Source organism: Chiroxiphia lanceolata, chromosome 13 (genome assembly GCF_009829145.1).
Source record: "Chiroxiphia lanceolata isolate bChiLan1 chromosome 13, bChiLan1.pri, whole genome shotgun sequence".
NCBI lineage: Eukaryota > Metazoa > Chordata > Aves > Passeriformes > Pipridae > Chiroxiphia > Chiroxiphia lanceolata.
In genome coordinates this window covers 7,080,663-7,097,507 of record NC_045649.1, presented here as the reverse complement: position 1 = coordinate 7,097,507, position 16,845 = coordinate 7,080,663, and the positions used below count along the sequence as shown (strand labels likewise).

Below are 16,845 nucleotides of genomic sequence, written 5' to 3'. Positions count from 1 at the left end.
CAGGGCACTGAGTCTGGCTGGGGAACAGTGAGAATGGCCAGGACAGGGAGAGGGGGACTGAGCCAGGACTGTGGATTGATCCAGGATGGAACTGGAAGCTGCCAGAGAATGGATTGAACTGGAATCAGAAGACTGACTGGGGGCGGGGGATGGACCAATCTGGGATGGGGAAGATTGGTCTGGGGCTGGGGAGGGACCAATTTGGGACTGGGAATGGGCTGATCTATGACTGGGGAGACCAGCTGGAAACTGGGGAGATTGGTTGGAAACAGGTGAGGGACCAACCTGAAACTGAGGAGAGTGGTGTGGGACTGGGGATGGAATGATCTGGGACTGGGAATGGAACAATCTGGTAATGAGGCATGACTGAGCTGGAAGTGGGGATGGACCGATTTGGGATAGAAGAGATTGGTCTGCGACTGGGGAGGGACCAGTCTGGGACTAGGGAAACTGGTGTGGGACTGGGGAGGCTGGTCTGGGACTGGGGAGACTGGATGGGACTGGATTGATCTGGGACTGGGGAGACCGGTCTGAAAATGGGGAAGGTTGATCTGGGGCTGCGGATTGATTGATCTGTGACTGGGGATATTGATCTGAGGCTGGGGACGGACTGATCTGGGACTGGGCATGGACCAGTCTGGGACTGGGGAAACTGGTTTGGAACTGGAGGTGGACTAATCTGAGACAGGGAAGGCTGGTCTGGGGCTGGGGAGGGACAGACCTTGGCGAGGCTGAGCTCAGCCCGGTGCGGGTCAGCACCGGAGACGAACCGGACCGAGGCTGACCCGGGACATGGGCGGGTCACCCCGCCCCCGCCCCGCCCCCTGCCGGATACACCCCGCCCCTCCCGCGAGACCACGCCCCCTCCCGCGAGGCCCCGCCCCCCGGGGTCAGCTGATTTCGGGGAAGGCCGCGCGCTTTAGAGAAAGCGGCGCGGGTCGCGCGCGCCCTCCCGGGCGGCTCCCCATTGGTCGGGGCCGTGTCGGGGAGGCGGCCTCCCATTGGCGGAACCTCGCGAGGGCGGGTTCGATGCCGGCCCCTCCCCGTCGGCCCCTATATAAGGCGGGGGCGGTGCGCGGCGCGGGTGCGGCACCGGGAGCGGCACCGGGAGCGGGACGGGCGGGCGGGCGGGACTGGAGCGGCGCCGGGCAGGTATCGGCGCCGAGCGGCGGGAGGGCAGGGAGCCACACCGACCCCTAACCCGACTGCCCGCACGCCTCTGGGCTGCGGGAAAGGGCAGGGGGTTTTCGGGACCGTGGTGATGAGGGGCGAATGCCACCCGGTCCTTGTGGTCCGCTGCGGGTCGCGGGAAGCGCTGCCCCAGTTGCCCCGGGGCACAGCCCGGGATGGGCGGGTTGGAGCTGCGGTGCTGGACTGCAGGGGGATGGTTCGGGGCTGCCTCTGGCGGCCGGTCCACTCGAGTAGGGAGGTGGGGAGGTCTCCTTGCCCTTGTCCTGTGTGTGTTGGCTCGCGTGGGTGGTGGCAGCCTGGGGGGCTTGTTGAGCCTCTCGGGGAGCGGAGATGGAGCTCCGGTCTCTGGCAGTGACGAGAAGAAGCTTTCTAGAAAATGAGGTAACTTAGAGTCCCATTTCAGCAGGATTTTTGCGGTTCTTGGTGTGACAGGTTTGGTGCAGGAGCCCCCAGAGAGGCTCTGTGTACCCCCATCCCTCCAGGGATGATCTGTGGTCTGTCCTTTGGAACATCCAGCTGGGATCCAGAGTTGTGCCCTCGATGGTGTTTTGGCTGTTGCTGTTGGTTCTCACGATCTCTAAAAGCAGAGTTTGTGCTGTGGATGGCCAAGGGCATCACTGTGTCCTGCTGGGCAGCCGTGGAGAAGGGACAGAAGTTGGTGGCACAGAGCTGGTGGGAGCCCATAGGAGCTGCTGTGTCTCAGGCTGTGCTGGGAACAGCCTTATTTTCTCCCTAAATCTTCCAATGGAGGAGTAAATAACATATTAGGGAGAGGCGGTCCTGTAAAATTTGCAGGAGGGCTGTGAGCCCAAAATGCTTGGAGAGCTGATCCTGGGGCTGCTGGTCACTTCTGCCAGGCCACTAGCTCCTGCAGGTTATAGCATGGCGGTAACTGGGGGTGCAGGCAGGGTTGAGCCTGGAACTTTGCTTCCAGCTGGGTGGGAGAAGCTTTCTCGTGGGTTCTTCATGAAGTCACCCAGTGATTTTGGCTAAAAATGGCCTGAAGTCCCCAGCAAGGGTGTCTTGGCCTCACCCTGGTCCATCCTGGCATTGTCCCTCTGTTCCAGAGGTTGGTTGTGTGTTCCCCATGCCTGTGGTGACTTGGGATGCTGCTTGGAATCGGCTCCTGCTCCCCAAATAGGTAGTGCCTGGTGAGAGGGGCTGCTTCTCCTCTGGGGCAGATCCTTATGCCAAGGCCAGGGGCAGCTCTAAGACCCATCACTAATGGGTGTCTGCCCTGGAATGTCCTATCTGCTGTCACTTGCTCAGGTGCTTTAATCCCCATCCATCTGCTTCCTATGTGACTTATGCCCCAGCAAAATAGGAGTAAGCAGAGCACCAAGTCAGCTGGTTGTGTGAGCAGAGCTTCGATAGAGCTGGAGAAAGAATTTGTAGCAATTCAGAGGAAATTGTCTTGATTTTTGTCATTGTGAAAGAAGCAGCAGTGGGTATTTTAGTCACAGAATTATAGAATAGTGAAATCCCAGAATGGTTTGGGTTGGAAGAGACCTTAAAGATCATTTCATTCCAACCCCTTGCCGTGGGCAGACATTGGCACGTGGGACTCTGAGATGCCAGAAGCTTCTTGACCCTGCAGGCAGTGCCACTACCAGCTGTGCAGGGGACAAACCAGCCTGATCCCTGTGCCCCAGCTGTGGTGGGATGGTCCTGGGAGAGCTAACAGGGCTTGGACCTCTCTCCCCATCCAGGATGTGTGACCGGAACGGCGGCCGGCGGCTCCGGCAGTGGCTGATCGAGCAGATCGACAGCGAGATGTACCCTGGGCTCATCTGGGAGAACGAGGAGAAATCCATGTTCCGCATCCCCTGGAAGCATGCTGGGAAGCAAGACTACAACCAGGAGGTGGATGCTTCTATTTTCAAGGTAGGGGTAGATATTTGATGCCTTTTCTTGGTGAATTGTGATCTCTGTGGTGCTGTTTTGTCCCCTTGGTGAGTCCCACTGGTGGGACGTGTCCATGATGAGTCTGTTTTGCATCTCTAACCCTTGCAGGAGGTGCTTCACCCTGCAATTGGTCTCCCAGGCTCTTTTGGGGGTATTTATTCCTTTCTGTCAAATGTTGGTACCAGTTTTGGTACCAAGAACTTCGACACAGCCATATAACAGCACCTTGGAGAGGCTCACAGCCCCATCCAGAGCTGCTTTTTGAGACCAAAAACCAGTTCATAGAGGTTCACTAGGTTTGCTTTCATCATATTTGAATCCAGGTCTTACATGAGAAGGAGCTCAGTGTGTTCATTTTGACCTACTCTAAACTTGTCAGCTTTTCTTGATAAAAGGCTGGATTTATATAAAAAAACCAAAAACCTAAAAAGACTTTGCAGGAGGGAAGGAAGGATTTCACTGAAGCAGAGGGGATTTCCAGTTTAGAGTTAAAATGGGAAAATTCCATACTAAAAAAGAAAGGTCAGGTCTTACCCAGGAATTCCCTTCCCTCTGTCCCCACTCCCAAATATCTGTACTGGTGAGGGAGTTTACTTTCAAGGCAGTGACAGCTGGTTAGCAGCTGTTTTGGGAGCACTAAGTTATGAGGATGGCATTGAATTAATCACCTGAAGATACAGAAAGAGCTATAAAAAAACTATGTATACTTAAAAAATACCTGTTTTGCAATCTCCCTTCAAGGGTAAAATCTATTCTCCTACCAAAAGCACAAATTATGCTCTGATCTTAAAGGGAAACCAGCTTTCCTTTATTAGTCAGGAACTGGAAAATGAAGTTTATTTTGATTTTTATTTGAGGTGTTACTGGTGTATTAGGAACAACACTTTCAGCAGTGATTCCTCAGATTCCCCGTATTTCGATTTGGTGCAGGGATGAAGCCACATATTATGATCTTGACCTCTGCTTTTTTAAAACCTGAGTTTTAAAAGAGTTTTCTGCATCCCTGGGGCAGGTGGTGCTGCCCTACACCCAAATACCCACCCCCAGGTGTGGGGGCTGTGCATCTGTCTGCAGTCTAGGAGTGAAACAGCAAATACCCATGGGATGGTTGGGAGGGGGCAAGGGGCAGAGCAAGATGCAAAATGTTTTCTGAAGCCCCAGCTCCTTCCTCTCTGGGGTCGAGAGGGTTTGTAGAGCTCAAGTGGAGGATTACTTTCTCTTTTTTTCCGTTGTTGTTCTGTGCTTTAGGCCTGGGCTGTCTTCAAAGGCAAGTTCAAAGAAGGTGACAAAGCTGAGCCGGCCACGTGGAAGACGCGGCTGCGCTGCGCTTTGAACAAGAGCCCTGACTTTGAGGAGGTGACAGACAGGTCCCAGCTGGACATCTCTGAGCCCTACAAGGTCTACAGGATCGTGCCAGAGGAGGAGCAGAAATGTGAGTGCCCCAGTGAAGGACTGAGCCCTGTTGTGGGTCCATCTGTAACCAGGGACTCGTGCTGCTGACCTTTGTCTGAGCAGAGCTTCCTGGCCAGACCCTGCTCTGGTGCCGTGTCTCTTTACTTGTCCTGCTTTGCAGATGTCCCCATGTCACTATGGTGCCAGGAGGGGAGGAGGAAGGACAGGCTTGCTTTTCTAACCCCCTAAACAACTACTTAGGGGACAACTACAGCATTGTGTAAGCTTCCATCCCCTAAGGATGTTGTAGGGGCAAATCCCATATCCTTCCCTGCTTGGGGGAGGTTTGTGAGCCCAAACCCCTTGTCCTCCCAGTGCCTGCCCTGTGTAGATGGTGGGGAGCTGCAATTAATCCCTCTCTTGGTGGAGGAGCAGCAATTCTGCAGAGCTGCTGTGGTGTCTGGTGTGGCGCAGGTCACACTAAGTATATCTCTATTTGTGGTTAGGGGTGTGTGTATGTGCTTTTTCCTTTTTTATTTAAGTTTAAAATTTGCAAAAACATAATTATTTTGCTGTCAGGAAATCTGCCTTTAGCATCTCTCTCTCCTCCAGCCTGTTCACACAGGGGGCTGTGCTGCCTCTATGCAAATGGCACTGAAGGTTCCCACCAGCAGCATGACTGCACTGGGGTGGCTGGTGGAAAAAAGGAGAAGCAGCAGCAGCCCCAGTCTCTGGGGTGCTCAAAAAAACCCCCAAACCTCTCCTCTGCTCTAGCTCTGTCTCTGCTACCAGCCAGAATTTTCATTTGCCTTGCTGCTGCTTGCTGTGCAGTGCAACAGTGGGTTATAAATTTAATTTTTGGTCCTAAAAAGCAGCTGTGGAGGGGGTTGTGAGCCTCTCCAAGGTGCTGTTATGTGGCTGTGCAGTAGTGTGGTTCTTGGTTGTATAACTTTCATGGGGTGAAAGGTTTTTAAAGCTCATGTTTGAGATGAGGTGTGTGTGTCCTCACTGCATCCCTGCCTCTCCTTCCAGGCAAAGCAGGTGTTGGCAATGGGAGCAACCTGAATGATGTCACGGAGATGGACTGTGGCTCCTCTGCAATCGATGACCTCATCAAAGAGGTAAGTCCTCACTGTGGCTGCAGGTCACCTGGGCTGGAGGGGCACTGATGGGCCAAGTTGTCTGATAAAGCATTGTCTCCCAAAAATTCAGTCTGCAAAGCTCTGGGGATCAGCAGTGCTGGATTCTGCAGCTCATCCCTGTGAGCCAGCATCAGGATGTGGCTATGATGATGCTTCTGCTTCTGATGGGCATCTGGGTGGGTGAGACCTTCACTAGGGGATGGAGTCTGTGTCACAGCTCTGTTCCCCTTCTCAGCCATGTCACATCCAGCTGCTTCTGCTCAGTAGCTCTTGAGGGTGTTATTCGAGTGTACAACCTGGGCAATGCAAACTTGGTCTTTCCAACCCAAAAAATTCATTGGCATCCTGCTGGCATTGCCATTTGGACCCTCTCTGAGTGCTGCAAGCACCTTGCTGGAGGGCAACTCTGCCCAAGGCATCAAACCTGCTCTGATCTCGGTATTTGGTCCTCCATAGCCCCCCTGTGTGGATGAATACCTGGGGATCATCAAGAGGAGCCCCTCACCCCCCCAGGAGACCTGCAGAAACCCCCCAATACCTGACTGGTGGGTGCAGCAGCCCAACCCTGGTAAGTGGCTGACAGTGTGTGTGGTGTTTGGGACTGAGATTTGTCTGGGGTGGGAAAAATCTCCTTGTGCAGTGATATGTAACAGACAGCAGCTGCATTTTGTCTTTCTTATTAAGAATATTTAAACTGGGAGTTTTTGCTGGCATCTTCTGTGTCGGAGCTGGGAAGCCTGGGACAGAAAACCAGGGGGGTGGGGGGGGGAAATAGGGGGGATTGGGGTTTGGGAAATGGGCACGTAGGCTCAGCTTGGCTTTCTCTGCCCACAGCGTTGCCCCTGATGAATGGATACTCTGGCTATGAGCAGTATCATTCAGGTAAGGCACCTCACCTGGACATTGGATACCTCTTTGGGGTTCAGCCTCTGTGTGTGGTGGCAGAAGGTGGCTCTGACTCTGCTCCTTACCTTGAGAGGGAGGTTTTGCTCTGGGTTTAGGAGGTGCTGCACCCTCCTGATTATCCACAGGGTTTTCACACTGAGCAGAGACACATCCTACCTGGTGTTCTGTGGCCCTGGTGTGGGTGCTGTGCTGGGATGTTGGGATGCTGAGATCAGCCATGCCTTTGGCATGGGGGGATCTGCCCACAGCAAGGAAAGGGAGTTCCATATATTTTATGGCCATAAGCTAAACCACAAGAAGTTCTACCTCAAGATGAGGAAGAACTTCTTTCCATTGAGGGTGGCAGAGCACTGGAACAGCTGCCCAGGGAGGGTGTGGAGTCTCCTTCTCTGGAGACATTCCAAACCCACCTGGATGTGTTCCTGTGTCACCTGCTCTGGGTGACCTTGCCTTGGCAGGGAGGCTGGACTGGAGGATCTCCAGAGTCCCTTCCAACCCCAATGATTCTGTGATATCGGGAGCTCTCACTTCTGACCAGCACTGTACCAGTCTAAATGCCCTGGGAGAGATGTCTCTTCATCGAGTGAGACTTGCTCCCAGGAAATTTTGCTGCCCTCACAGAGTTTGGGCATTGCAGTGAGGAGCAGGCAGGGTTGATGAGATCCTGATGAGATGTCTGTGCCCATCACCTTCCAGGTTACTCCCAGATGGTGATCAGCTTCTACTACAGCGGGAAGCTGGTGGGCCACGTCAGCACCTCGTGCTCTGAGGGCTGCAGGATCGCTCTGGGCCAGCCCTCTGGCCATGGGGAGAAGCTCTATGCCCCCGATGCCCTGGAGCACGTCCGGTTCCCCTCGGCTGACGCCATCCCGAACGACCGCCAGAAGCAGATCACCAGGAAGCTCTTTGGACACCTGGAGAGGGGTGTCCTGCTGCACAGCAACAAGCAGGGCATCTTCATCAAGAGGCTGTGCCAGGGCAGGGTCTTCTGGAGCGGGAACACCGTGGTCTACAAGGACAGGCCCAACAAACTGGAGCGGGATGAGGTGGTGAAGATATTTGACACCAACTTGTTCTTCAGAGGTTTGTAGGAGCCTTCTGTTCTTGCTTCTTTACATTAGGACCTCTGCCCTTTCCTCTGGGAAATAAATCCCTGAACTAGTTGATTTGAGCTGATCAGCCAACAGATGTGGTGAACAGCTATGGTGGGCAGGAGTGGAGTTGGGAAACCTTGAGAAGGGGGAAGGAGGAGATGGGGTGAGGGGGGTAATCCCCATGGCTCTGCCCAGGAACTTCTCCCTGGAGAAGGTGAAGCAGTTCTGGGATCCCAAAGCCTTGGGACAATGCATAAGGAATTTCTGGAGCCTGCACCCAGTGAAGGATCCCCTTGGGCCATATGGTAGGGTTGAAAGGGTAGAGCTCTTTTTCCTTGGGGCACTTTGAAGTCATCACTGATGGGTTCCCTGAGTGCTCTGAATGAGTAGGTGATGCTACCAGATCTAGGAAGGAATAACCTGGTGTTTTGGGTCACTTGGCAAATTCATCCCTGTTGGAGTCTTTGCACAACGAAAGTGGCTTCTCTTGAGCCCACAGCTTCCTTTCACAGCAAAGGGTGGTTGTTCCCAGAGCTGTGTAACCAAGGCTGGCAGCTTCCAAGTGTTGCCCTCTCCTTGCAGAGCTGCAGCAGTACTACAACAACCAGGGCCGCTTCCCAGACAGCAGAGTCATGCTGTGCTTTGGAGAGGAGTTCCCAGACACTGTGCCACCAAGGTGTAAGCTCATCCTTGTCCAGGTATGGAGGGTCGGGGGGAAAAAGGGTAATATGGTCCAGAAAAGGTGGCAATTTTGGCAGCAGAGCTCCATGAATAGGTCTCTAACTTCAAACCCTGGAGCCGCAGGGAATTTGGGTGCCTGAATTGGTGGGGTGACAGATGTGATGGGAGTGTTGGCTTATCCACAGCCTCCTGAGAGGTGCTTGGGCTGTTTCTCGTCAGATTCCTTGATCTGGGTGGATCTTGTTTGCAAACAAAGCTCCTGAATGGTAAAAGCTTTTCTAAACAGCTGTAGAAAATCATCTCTTCCTCCTGCTCCAGCTTCTTGGTACTAGGACCTCTTCCCTTTCCTGTGGGAAATGGGGAAGTAAATCCCTGATTTAGGCTGATGAGCCATCAGATGTGGTGAACAACTGTGGTTGGCAGCAGTGGGGTTGGGGAACCTTCAGGAGGGTGAGGGAGGGGGTGGGATGAGGGGGTCAGTCCTCATGGCTCTGCCCAGAAATTTCTCCCTGGAGGATCTGCAGCAATTTTGGGGTCAAAAAGCCTTGGGGTGGGGGGTTACTGGAGTCTCTTAGGCAAACCAGCCTGCAGCAGTGGGGACATGACACAGAGGGCACAAGGAGGGTGTTGCATCCCTCCTTGAGCAAGGAGAGACCCACCAAGTCTGTGAGGTCCTGGAGGGGACTTTACATGGTCAGAGACTGGTCCTGTGCCTCCCTGCACAACTTTCTGACCTGGTCACCTCCTGCCTTGGGTGTCTGCACCAGAGGATCACTCTATGTGCTGGGACACCCCTAAGCCTGTCCTTGCACCTCTATCTCTGCTAAGAGGAGCTCCTGTGACTGCTCCTTTATTCCTTGGCTTATTGCATGGCTTTCCTTCTTGCACAGGTGGAGCAGTTGTATGTCAAGCAGGTGGTGGAGGAGGCTGGGAAGACCTGCAGCAGCAACCCCATGCTCCCCATGGCTGATGAGCCCCAGCATGACCAGGTGTACAGGATCTTCCAGGACATCTGCACGACACACCAGCGACCGCTCTTCCGAGAAAACCAACAGATTGCTGTCTGAGCCTCCTCCTCTGCACTCAGAGTGTGGTGGTTTGGGTTGATCTAGACCCAAACTAGTCCCATGAGTGCCTAAAATCCCTTTTAAGAAAAGTTGGGTTTTGTTCTTTGCTGTTTCCAGTCCAGAGTCAGTATAAATCCAGTAGTAAAAATTGCCATGAGCAAGTAGGTTGGGGGCTCAGTGTCTATTCTGCAAACAATTTATGATAAAAATGATTTTTTGTAGTCCCAGGACTGTTTATAGCTCATGGCTGGGGGAGGAGGGAGTGTCCAAGCTGTGCAGGAAGGTCAGGGCTGGCTTTGTTTGTGTTGCCTTTGTTAATGGCCAGTCAAGCAGAACCAAAAATCAACAGCTATAACGACCTGCCCCCACAATCTGCAATTCAGACCTTGCTGAGAATAGTAATTTTGTAGGAGGTGAATCTTGGAAAAGCCTTAAAATGCTCAAATTTAGGAAATTATTTCTAGGAATCAGCTTTCCCCCTCCAGAGTCCTGCTGATGGAAGACAGGGTGTGCCTTCCAAGGAGAACTTCTGAAATTCCTCTTTATTTTTGCTATGAGATTTATTTTTGCTATGAGGTTTATCTTTCATAACAAAGCGTATTGAAATTTGGAAACTATTGCGGAGATTCAGTATGTAAATGTTGAATATAAGAACGATAGGAATCTTAATTTTTTCCTAACCAGAGACAGAGTTTATATAAATATATATAAATCTTTAATTTTAAAGATCGCAGCGTAGTGTGAATAGTTTGGCTTCACCCTCCCAAACACACGTGTTGGGCTCTCCCAAGCGTGACCAGGCAGCGTCATCCATGTGTAAATCCTTGTTAACCTGCTCTGTGTGTGCCCCCAGCACTGGGGACCTGCTGGGCCGTGGGGCTGGTGCCTTACAAACCAGGCCTGCACATGTGGACGTGCCACCAAGCTGCCTATTTATTTTATGCCTGAGGTTCATTAATTGTTTTGTAATTTTTTTTTTATTATTTTCCTGCAATTAAAGTGCTATAATTTTGTATTTCTCTTGCAAAGTGGTTTTTGGGTGCAATGGATGGTGTCTCAAAGCCGGTGGGGAGAGTCTGGTGTCTCTGACTTGCTTGTAATTTGGTCTTACCTGTGGTGGGGTCTGTGCTAAGCCTCTATCAGCTCCATCCTACTCCATTACTTCCTAGATTCATCTTCTGTCAGGAAAGACATGAATCAGAATGCTGTAATGCAATGGAGGGAAGGAAAGGATATCACTTGCAGATCCTTCATCCCAGGGAGGATGAATGTATGTCACTGCTCATCTGCCACAGCACTGACCTGGATGTTCTTAGCTCTGTGCCCTGGGCTGTGATGCTTCGAGGTCATGGGATGGGATAGGGGCAGCTATTTATGGTTCTGCTCAAAGGCTTCCTCTTTTCCCTCTCCCATGGGAGTTGGGAGCATTTCCCCCTTGTCATCTTGTGGGCAGCCAAGTACATTGCAACCATTTCCCTGTTACCCCTTCAGAGAGGAGGAAAACTGGAAAGAAAAGGTAAACATAGTGCCTTGAGATAAGAACAGTTTAATAATTTTAGGAAGGAATTCTTTAATTAAAGAAATTCTTCCCTTTGAGGGGAGGGGGGAGACCCTGGCACAGGTTGCCCAGAGAAGCTGGGGCTGCCCCTGGATCCCTGGAAGTGTCCAAGGCCAGTTTGGAGCAACCTGGTCTAGTGGAAGTTGTCCCTGACCATGGCAAGGGGTGGAATGAGATGAGCTTTAAAGTCCCTTCCAACCCAAATTGTTCTGTGATTCTAATTAAAAAAAAAAAAAAAGATACTTATAAAAAGGAATAAAAGCTAAGAGAAATAACTGATGCACAATACAGTTGCTCATCCCTACTAAGAAAAAAATAGTCTCAGTGGAAACCAGGGCACTTCTCTATCCAGGTTTCTCATGGGGCCTGGTCTAGTGGGGGTGGGTGGTGTTTGGGAACCACCAAGGGTGAGAAGGGAGCATCTACCTTGGTCAGATGAGGTCAATGTTGCAGCAGGGGCAACTGAGCATCTGCACCCTCACCTGCCTGCACTTCAAGCCTGTGTTTGGGACAACACCTCAAGAGGTTCTGGAAGGGTGAGGACCATGTTTGAACTGTCCCCTTGCTGCAGCAATGGACAAAGGTGAACTCCAGCTCCTTCCTCACAGCAGAGTCTGCTATGTGGTCTGGGGCAGCCCTGCCAAGGGGCACAGGTAAGGAAGAACTGGTCTTCACGGGGATGATCCTGGTACTCAAGACACCAGGGATGCAGGCACTTTTGAGGGGGATGTCTGGAGCTCCAGGCAGCTGGAGACTGAGTCCCCTTAGAAGGTGCTGAGGAGGTCGATGCAAAACTGGCCTCTCTACTTGGGTAGCAGAAAAGTGCTGCTCTGCTGCTCTGCCTTTCTCTGTGAATGACAGAGCCCTTCCCAAGCATGAGTGTGTCCACAGGACACAGTCAAGGTGTGAGGACCCTGACCTGAGGTGAGTTGACCACAACTCATGGCTGCCAAGAGGCTACATCTGCAGCCGTTTTGAGGGGGGGCAACTCAGCCTTTACAGTGAAGCCTCCCTAAAAAAATCAAGTGTTCAGCTCTTGTGGGTCTTGAAGCTGAGCCCCCTGCAGTTACAGCCTCTGTCCAAAGAGCGGTAGGTGCACAGTGGACAATACACAATTTACAGCACCCAAAAAGTGCCCTGGGATGGGAGAATCAGCTTGAACTTTGTGATCAAACATTAGGATTAAGGGAGTTCCTGCATCTGTGCTGCAACCACGTTGGTGGGATGCTTGTCATCCTACCTGTGTCCCTGTGCATGTTCCTTGCAGGCATTACAGAACCTGGATTTTGTGCTTGCGAGTGGAGATGGCTGAAGACCAAGATTTTTGAGGATGCACCAGGATCCCAGTGAAATGGAGCCCCCAACTCCTGTAAGCTCCTATGGGATGCTTGGTTACAGAGGTGGGGATGGCACCCTGTGGGTGCACTATCAGCATGCATGAGCCTTTCTCTGCTCCTCCTGAGGACCATCACAGTGTCCCCCATGGGGTTTAATCCTGATCCAGCCCTTGGTGGAGCATGAGGAAGACTCACCCCCCTGTGGGTGAGGTGCCTGGCAGGGGGAGGTGGGAGCAAGGCACCCACTGTGGTCTGTGTTGGAACAACAGGTGCCCACTTGTGAAACACGTGATGGGCTGGAGACTGGGACACAAAAAACACCACTCACGGTTTCCCCAGATGTGCTGGGCCAAGTCCTTCCTCAGAAACCACCATCCTGTGCTCGCCTGGAGCCACCTGCTTCGTGTTCAGGGCTCTTTCAATTTCCACCCCAAGACCACGGAAGAGCCGTGGGGAGCGGGGGTACCTTTTGTTGCACTGGTTATTTTTAGTGTTGTCATCGTGTTTCAGAGCCCAGAGCTTGGTTTGGGACCTTAAACCAGCACCTCAGCTCCCATCACAAACAGCTTCCAAGCTGTGTCCAAGAGGAGATACCTGCTGGCTGTGGAGGGACTGGGAAGGAAACAGTGGACAGCATTGTGTGGCAGAGGAGGGGTGCAAGAGAGATAATGCAGTGGGTGCATGACTGTGGGCAGGGGTCTCTTTTGCTCAGTGCTCAGGTAGGACTTGCAGCAGTATTGGGCTTGGGCTTAATGCCTGGCCTGAGCTGGATTTCCCCATCCTGAAATTCATCCTGAGGGAAGCCTCTGAGGCTGAAACTCCAGCAGACTGGAGCTGGTTTTGAGGTAACAGCGTTCCTTCCACACAGGGATGGTCTGGCCCAGATTCAAGGCGACCTTTGTAAAATTGCAGGAGAAATTTCTGCACTTCTCTCACTTTTCCTGCAAGCCTCTTGGCCTGGCAGGCAGGGCACTGCCATCCTCATCACCCCCCCTGGGAAGCTGCTGGGGTCTGTAAGTGTCCCAGCCCAGAGGCAGCACCCGCATCCCAGGCACCCATCCCTGCACTGTGCCTGGCCCTGGGGCAGCTCCGGTGAGCTGCTGGTGCAGCTGTGCCCTGGCTTAGTGGTTTTGGGCGACCGGTGACTCAAATACTTTCGTTGGTTTCTGTTCATTTGGGTTCTTCTCTATTGCCTCACTGAAGTGAAACCTCAGTGCCTGCTGCCGGCTCTTCTTTGTCAATGGCTTGTCTGCTGGCAAGTCCCAACAGTTGCCCAAATCTGCGGCTGTGGAAGCCATCCTCACACACTGGGAATGATGTACCCACTGCATACAGCATCTGTGGCACAGGCTGCATCCCCTCTACTGAATGGTCCTCAGTGCTGTAGCAGCACTGTGGCAGCATGAATGAGCAGCTCAGAGGCTGTTGTCCCTAAAGCTCTATTTTGGTGGTTTCCTACACCTTGAGCACGCGTTTGAGTTGGAGCAGTAGTACCATTACACTCCGGACTGATGTGGAGATATTTCCTTGCTTTCCAGGGAGGCCAATCCAGGTACCAGGACCTGCTGCTCCTCTAGAGAGGGCTGCAATCCCTGCAGGCATGGGAAGGTACTTTCTGGGAGATGCCCAGGCTAATAGACTCCTGTTTTCAGGAGCAGCAGGTTTCATATGGGAAGGAGGGCAGAGCTTGGTTTGCATGAAGGAAGACTGACCTTAACTTGCAGGAGATACACTGTTCTCCTCACATGCATGTCTGGGAAGGAGCAATATGTTTATCCAGTCTTCCTATCAGCCAGTACAGAAGGGTTGAATCAGGGCAAATAATGTAGAAAGACCCTTCTCTGAAGTCTTCCAACATAAAGGCATCTACTCCATGGTGAACACTTTGATTTTTGGGTGCTGCAAAGGACATTATAAATGCTGTAACCACCCCTGATGTTTTGCTCACTGGCTTGGGGACATTATTTGGGTTCAAAGTCAACCTTCCTTACTCCTGAGATTTTTCATGAGTAGAAGTCAGTTGTGCCACTGGGAAGCATTTTCCTTGGGAGAAAATGAGCCTGATTATATCCTGCAGCATTATCAGTCTTGTTCAGAACATGTGTCTGTAGTTTCCCAAGACATGCCCCTCTCCAAATGCCAAAAGCACTGCTGCATGTGGCTTCAGGATAAGAAGTTGGTGTCCATGAGGACAACTAGTGTGCACCCCTTCCTTGTACACACCTGAAACACAGTGTGAGGAGTTACTTTGTGACAAATCTGATTGGAGAACAGGTTTGCTGGACTGGGGAGAAGGAAGGTGAGTATTTCATCCAATTCAACCTGGAGAAAGAGGAAAAACTCTGCAGGCATTTCCCTCCAGCCCAAAGGCCAAGTGCTCTGCACAGAGAGACAACCACAGCTCAATCACAGGTCCCAGCTCACAGTTGAACTGCTCAGGAATACGACACCAACCAGCTACAGCTGCTTCCTCCAACCTGCCGCCGCCTGGTGCGGGCCCCTATAAAGGCGTTAGAAAACAAACAGTCACTTTTTATTTCTAGACACCAGGGTTTCCAACTGGTTTGATTGCTCAATGCCCCATTTCAGCACAGCAGCCTGTCCACGGCGAGCATCTCTGGGCTCTTCCTGCCAGGATGTCGTAACATGGGAAGCAGCCTCCTTCGCATGGTCACTGCTGGCAGGACATCTCCTCCCTGCCCTTGGGAAGGCAGGAGAGCTGCATGGGGGCTCATACCTCCCTCTCCAAAGGGGTTCGTACTCCCTTTGGATATTCTTATCATCAAGGATGATGCTTTGTGCTGGAAATCTGGCAGGACAACCCACCTAGAGTTGACTTTGGTGGATCTCGAGAGACCTGCACCATGATGTGACTGCTCAGTGTTCTAACTGGTCTTACTGGGCACCTTCAATTCATGCTTGCTTTGGGTGGTCACTCTATATGTCTGCTGGAACATGGTTCATGTTTCAGACCAAGGTCTCATGAAGTCAGACCTATGTAGGCAACACAAGGGATGCTCCAAAGGTACCTCATCAGCTCTGGACATCTCAGGTCCATCGGGGCTGGCTGAAAAGAAGGAAGAGGAGGCAGTGGGAAGTGCTGAGGGTGAGGAGGCTGAAGTTGCAGGTTTTCCTCGAGCTGGATTTCACTGTAAAAAGGCCTCACGCAGAGGAAAGGAGATCCCAAACTCAAGCGTGACAGCCACTTACTCTTCTGAAGCCATTTTTGACAGATGACCTCTTCCTCCTGCAAGTCCAGATACAAGGTAATGAAAACAGGCTCCACCCAAGCCACAGCTGCAAAAATAACACAGGGACAAGAAGAAACACGGTGATACTTGTTCAGAACTTTGTGTTTATTATGAGACCAGGTCTGTGAAACCAATTCCAGGCTCAAGTCCCCTCCCTTCCCCCCTCCGAGTTTGCATGTGCTTAGGGGCTGTGTCCTGCTCTGAGCATATATTTTTATTGCACGTGATTTGTTTGCAATAACACAAACACTCTGATGCATTGAGGTGCCTGAAGCCTTAAAAACCAGCTGGAGCTTCTTGTGGGAGCCACAGCTCGCCCAGACACCAGGTAATCTGGGCCTTTGCTGCTCTTCGTTAGAGTGACATGGAAGAATTTCAACTCAGTCCTAAAATGGTCACGAAAACGAGAAGAAGCAAAAGGGCATTTCAGGCCATTCCACAAATAGATCTTTGCAATGTGACAATTAAAAAATAATACTCCAACCTGGAGAAACATTCCTTTTCCTTCTTTTTTCCCCATAATGGTGTTCAGAAGAGTCACTCCAGCTTTCACTGAGAGTATGATTCACATGGGTTATGTAAAGTTTTTTTACTTGTGCTGAGTGTTTTACAGAGAACCACAAATCGCAGAATCCCAGAATGGTTTGGTTTGGAAGGGACCTCAGAGATCATCTCATTCCAACCTCCGTGCCATGGGTAGGGACACCTTCCACTAAACCAGGTTGCTCAAAGCCCCAAAATGACAACCTGATTTTTAATTTTGGAGCAAGTAAACTGTGGGTTTCAATAATAATATCCATTTCCAACATTCTTTGGTTTCTGGTTCTTCTTCTGATGGGCTTCAGGGGAGGACTGAGGTATGTGGAAGCAGCACGGTGATTCGAAACAAGTGATTCCCTTGTCTGTATCTTTCTGTTCTGTATTTCTCTTGAGAAGTAACCACTTCTCCTCAAGATAAATCTGGCTCATGAACACGTTTGCAGGGCACAAAAGGCAGGTTGTGTCTGCAGGTTGGTCTTCCCAGTGATCACAGCTGAAAAACAGCAAGAGAGATCATTTTGAGGAATGTTTTTACACCTCTGGCCTGAAAAAGATAGACTGGTTTTACTTTAGAGGAGAGTCTGGACAACTCTTTCATAAAAATCCCGAATATTTAGAATTTTCCTGTTTGCTTTGCTATTCCTACCCAAGTTCTTGCTCTGGGTTTTTTGTGTTTGTTCCTAAATGCTCACAACCACTGCAGCCCCCCTGGGTTGATGCTGAAGTCTGGAGGTGACCCTCTCCATGGAGAGATGGGAAGAGCCTCACAGCTCTGTTTTCA

The 16,845-nt window shown here is 51.5% G+C and overlaps 1 protein-coding gene across 3 annotated transcripts; it reads left to right on the top strand.

The window, feature by feature from the left end:
• Positions 1-1,088: 1,088 nt before the first annotated feature.
• Positions 1,089-10,393, top strand: IRF8 (interferon regulatory factor 8). 3 transcript variants are annotated; one of them, XM_032700974.1, is made up of 9 exons: positions 1,089-1,152; positions 2,901-3,075; positions 4,345-4,528; positions 5,521-5,609; positions 6,087-6,198; positions 6,465-6,512; positions 7,233-7,619; positions 8,213-8,328; positions 9,202-10,393. In XM_032700974.1, the coding sequence occupies exons 2-9, from the start codon at positions 2,902-2,904 to the stop codon at positions 9,376-9,378; spliced, it is 1,287 nt and encodes a 428-aa protein (XP_032556865.1). In that variant the 5' UTR covers positions 1,089-1,152; position 2,901; the 3' UTR covers positions 9,379-10,393. The 3 variants fall into 3 exon arrangements, with proteins under 3 accessions (XP_032556865.1, XP_032556866.1, XP_032556864.1); XM_032700975.1 differs by lacking the exon at positions 1,089-1,152 and adding an exon at positions 2,090-2,460; XM_032700973.1 differs by lacking the exon at positions 1,089-1,152 and having other exon boundaries at positions 2,474-3,075.
• Positions 10,394-16,845: the final 6,452 nt, after the last annotated feature.